This window comes from Salpingoeca rosetta (genome assembly GCF_000188695.1).
Source record: "Salpingoeca rosetta unplaced genomic scaffold supercont1.4, whole genome shotgun sequence".
Lineage (NCBI taxonomy): Eukaryota > Choanoflagellata > Craspedida > Salpingoecidae > Salpingoeca > Salpingoeca rosetta.
Window position 1 is genome coordinate 1387504 of NW_004754930.1, and position 4121 is coordinate 1391624.

At 54.7% G+C, this 4121-nt stretch overlaps 2 protein-coding genes across 2 annotated transcripts in view; one reads left to right on the forward strand and one right to left on the reverse strand.

Moving 5' to 3' along the window:
- PTSG_01377 (uncharacterized protein) overlaps positions 1–2049 on the forward strand; it is a gene marked incomplete at its 5' end in the record, with an annotated part of 2631 nt that extends 582 nt beyond the window's left edge. Inside the window, 2 exons of the mRNA XM_004997293.1 lie at positions 57–1126; positions 1353–2049. Of these exons, the coding sequence (XP_004997350.1) occupies positions 57–1126; positions 1353–1821 (1539 nt within the window). The 3' untranslated portion in view covers positions 1822–2049. The remainder of the gene's footprint in view (positions 1–56; positions 1127–1352) is intronic.
- A 402-nt stretch (positions 2050–2451) lies between these two features.
- Positions 2452–4121, reverse strand: part of PTSG_01378 (uncharacterized protein) — a gene marked incomplete at both ends in the record, with an annotated part of 20867 nt that continues 19197 nt past the window's right edge. Inside the window, 3 exons of the mRNA XM_004997294.1 lie at positions 2452–2597; positions 3025–3650; positions 3976–4003. Coding sequence (XP_004997351.1) covers positions 2452–2597; positions 3025–3650; positions 3976–4003 — 800 coding nt within the window. The remainder of the gene's footprint in view (positions 2598–3024; positions 3651–3975; positions 4004–4121) is intronic.

A 4121-nucleotide genomic window follows, 5' to 3' on the forward strand; every position in this document is an offset into this window, starting at 1 on the left:
ACACACACACACACACACGCACACACAAACACACGCACATATACACGAATGCACAGGTGGACATAGCGACACGGCAAAGGTACAGCTTCTGCAGGACATGTTCTCGACTGCTACTGGCCAGCCAGCGCAAGAAGCACCCACGAAGCCATGACGTCGTCGCACACGTTCCAACACACCAGCTCCAACAGCCCACCTTGCTGCTGCAGCCGGCCAGCAAGCGCCGCCAAAACGCGCAGTACCTCTTCTCCCCACACGACACGGCGTTCGTGCTGCAGAAGCTTCGTCAGCTCGGCGCTCAGCGCGTCGTTTGCATGGGCTGCCCATCCATTCATGAAGCCATCCAACAGCAGAACCGCCACCCAGAGGACAAGGAGCAGCAAGCAACACACCACCACCACCACCACCACCACCACCAGCAGCAGCAGCAGCAACAGCAGCAGCAGCACAGCTTAGGAAAAGGGGAGCACTCGGTTGTGTGCGACAGTGACGGCACCTGTCTGGACAGCATGCTGCTTGATTTGGATGACCGGTTCGCGCAGTTCTTCCCGACATCCTACGCCAAGTTCAACATGCTCAACACGTTCTTCTTCGACAGAACGGAGCAGATGCGCGCCCTCGACTTCATTGCCAGCGCTGATGCCCTTGTTGTTGATCCGCCTTTCGGCTGCCCACTGGCAGCACTCGCACACGCCATTCACTGGATACAGGACCGATCCCCACGCGGCCGGGCCATGCCTGTGCTGCTCTTCTTCCCGTACTTCTCTGCTGCGGGCCTTGCGCACGTGGTCCCAGAGCTGAAGCGCAGCAACTACTGCGTCACATACACAAACCACAAGACGTACACACAGCCCGCACCGGCGCTGGCACGTGCGCCCGCCGGCAATATCGTGGCGGATGCAGCGACACCGCCGGCACCAGGCAAGAAAGGCATGCAGCGCAAGCACAAGTACAGACACAAGAAAGGGAAGCAGAGAAGCAAAGGCAGTGATAGTGCGAGCCAAGATGTGGAAACAAACAACAACAACAACAGCAGCAATGCTGGTCCCGCCCGGCTGAAAGCATCTCCTGTTCGCATCTTCACCAACATCCCGCTATCTTCCTTTTCCCTCCCATCCAATCATTACAGGTGCGTGCGTGCGTGCGTGTGTGTGTGTGACGGTGTGTGTGTGTGTGTGTGTGTGTGTGACGGGGTGTGTGTATGTGTGTGTAAGGGTGAGTCGAGATGGGGTGTGTGGCTGCATGCTTTGGCGTGTATGCGTGTGTGCGACGAGACACGTTGCGCGTGCGCTCCTTCCTCCACTATGAAGCGCCCCACTGATTGGTTTCCACATTCACCGGTGCAATCGTATCAGGTTCTGTGAAGAGTGCCAGCTGTGGACGTTCAAGCACGCTCCCCACTGCAGTGCGTGCGGCGTGTGCCCGTCGTTGAACGGGGAACCGTACCACCACTGCACCGAGTGTAAGACATGTGTGAAGCCCCGCCGCGTGCACTGCGGCCGGTGCCGTCGGTGCGTGCCGGCGTCATCCCACAAGTGCGGGGTGCAGCTGCGAGAAGCAAGTGGACAGTGCTTCTTGTGCGGGGGGCGTGGCCATGCTATGATGCAATGCAAACGCAGACCTGAGCACCTACGGCATCTGGCTGCTGTGTGCAAGGCTGCGCTGCCTGAACAAACGCTTGCAGCCGTCAGTGCGCTGCAAACGTCTCGCACACAGCACGCATCGTCCGCGGCGACGTCAATTTCATCGTCATCGTCGACACCAACATTATCAACAACACCAACATCAGCATCGCCACAGCCGCGGAAGCGCGCAAAGCAGTGACGGCCAGCAACGCATATGGTGGGGGGGGGGCGAGATGGTACAGGAACATAGGCTAGCCACAGTCAGAAGCGCATGCTCTTACGATGCGCGCGTGTGTGTGCGTGTGTGTGTGTGTGCTTTTGTGATTCGTTGCATGCGCACCACCAGGCTCTTCTTGGTCATGCAACCACAGCGTTGCGGATAGCATTTCAGTGTATGTGTTGTGTATAAACGAGAGGCGAAGCATGACTGCAAAGTGAATTAGCTCACATCAACGAGGGAGGAGGAAATCAACGCTTCATAGAGCACTTGAACGAGTGTGCGGAACAGGAGAACACGGGCGTTGACGGCGAACGAAACGAAACTATGCAAGCTACCGGTGTTGCATTCAATACGTCATGTAACAGCTTTCTTCTCACTTGATCAACAAACAACCCAGCGTGTGGTAGGAGCGCACGACTGCGCAACCACGGCAGCAAAACAATGTAATAACAGAGCAGAACAACGGAGCGAAACAGAAAAGCAGGAAAGCTCCAACAGAAGCCAATGGAAAACACACAGAGTAAGAAGATACGCACACCCACAGCAGATCAACAGGGGTGCAGCACCAGGCGTGAACTGAGCATGTATTAATGCAGCCACGCGATGGCATTACGCCTCCACCTCATCGTATTCAAAAGGTGAGTGGTGGTCGACAGAAGCGTAGTACTCGCTTACGTCGTCGGGCTCGGTCCAAAGATCAGAGCCGCTGTATTTGGTTGTCGGCTCCTCATACACGTGGTGGACAGCGTGATCATCTGTGTGTGTGTGTGCGTGTATTTGCGTTTGCGTATGTGTGCGTGAGGTCGTGTTGAAGAGGCATCGCAAAGTCGAGAGTGTGGAAGCCAACATTGAAAGGTCAGGTTGAAGGTTAGGTTCAAGGTAACATGAAACAGTTCAAAGAGGAACGAAACACTCCATGTTTCACCACACACATATTGACATGACGAATGCATGTTGCTACGATGTCACACGCAGGGTGCACGACGACGACGACAACACCACCAACAACAACACCACCAACAACAACAACAACAACAACAACAACAACAACAACAACAACAACAACAACAACAGCAACAGCAACAACAACAACAACAACAGCAACAACAACAGCAACAGCAGCAACAACAACAACAACAACAACAACAGCAACAGCAGCAGCAGCAAGGGCGCACAACGCACAGGTTGGGTTGAGATATGTTGCTCTGCTGGGAGGTGGCTCGCTGGTGCCATCAAGGCGGTGCACCTGTGTTTTCTTCAAGTGCACAATCACCAGCGCCACAATGATGACAATCAGCACAACAGCGCCAGCCGCCACACCAACAATGATTGGCAGCGGGTCTGCTTCCGAGCCAGACTTTGAGGCGTCGAGAGTCGTGCTCTCAGCGGCTGTGGAGGCTGCACCGGCTGATGTAGTGCTTGTGCCTGTTGCTGTTGTCGTAGTTGTTGTTGTAGTTGTTGTCGTCGTCATCGTAGTTGTAGTAGTAGTTGTTGTTGTCGTCGTCGTAGTTGTAGTTGTAGTGGCGGAAGTTGTTGTAGTCGTTGTCGTCGTCGTCGTCGTCGTCGTCGTCGTCGTTGTAGTCGTGGTAGTCGTTGTAGTCGGTGTGGTGGTGGTACTTTCTGGAGCAGATGTTGTTATTGTCGTGGTAGATGGCGGAATGACACAGAGATTGGCGAAACAGAACCCTGTCCTCCCGTCTTGCGTGCACTCAACGTAGTTTGGGGCGCCCGTGCATGTGGACTTCATCGTCCCACGACACACACCGTTCAGACACATGTCGTTGTCCGTGCCATCATCCTCATCGTCACTACGCCGCGCACGAGCATGCAACCGCATAGTGTGAGATGCGCGGGTGACGCATGAAGATACAAGGGGACGAGCGGCGACAAACACAAAACAGAGTAAAGTGCCAAAACGAGGGACAACCACACACGCGCACATCCGTTCGCACACCTGTTTGCACACGTTCACATACTTGCATGCACACACACACACACGCACACACAAACACACGCGCACACACGCACACACACACACACACAAGCATGCACCAACATAAAAAAAAAAAAAAAAAAACACATTCACCAGCTTACACAGACACAAACACATGCACCATGCAGCTACATACGCACCATGCCATGCCATCAAAGTGCTGCGGGTCTTTCAAAGCAGACGCCAGAGACGCAGTAGGAGTCCGCACATTGGGAGTCCTCGCAAACAACGCCCATGCACTTTGTCCTGGGCCCTGCAACATCCCAAGCAATGGCACTGGGTCCGT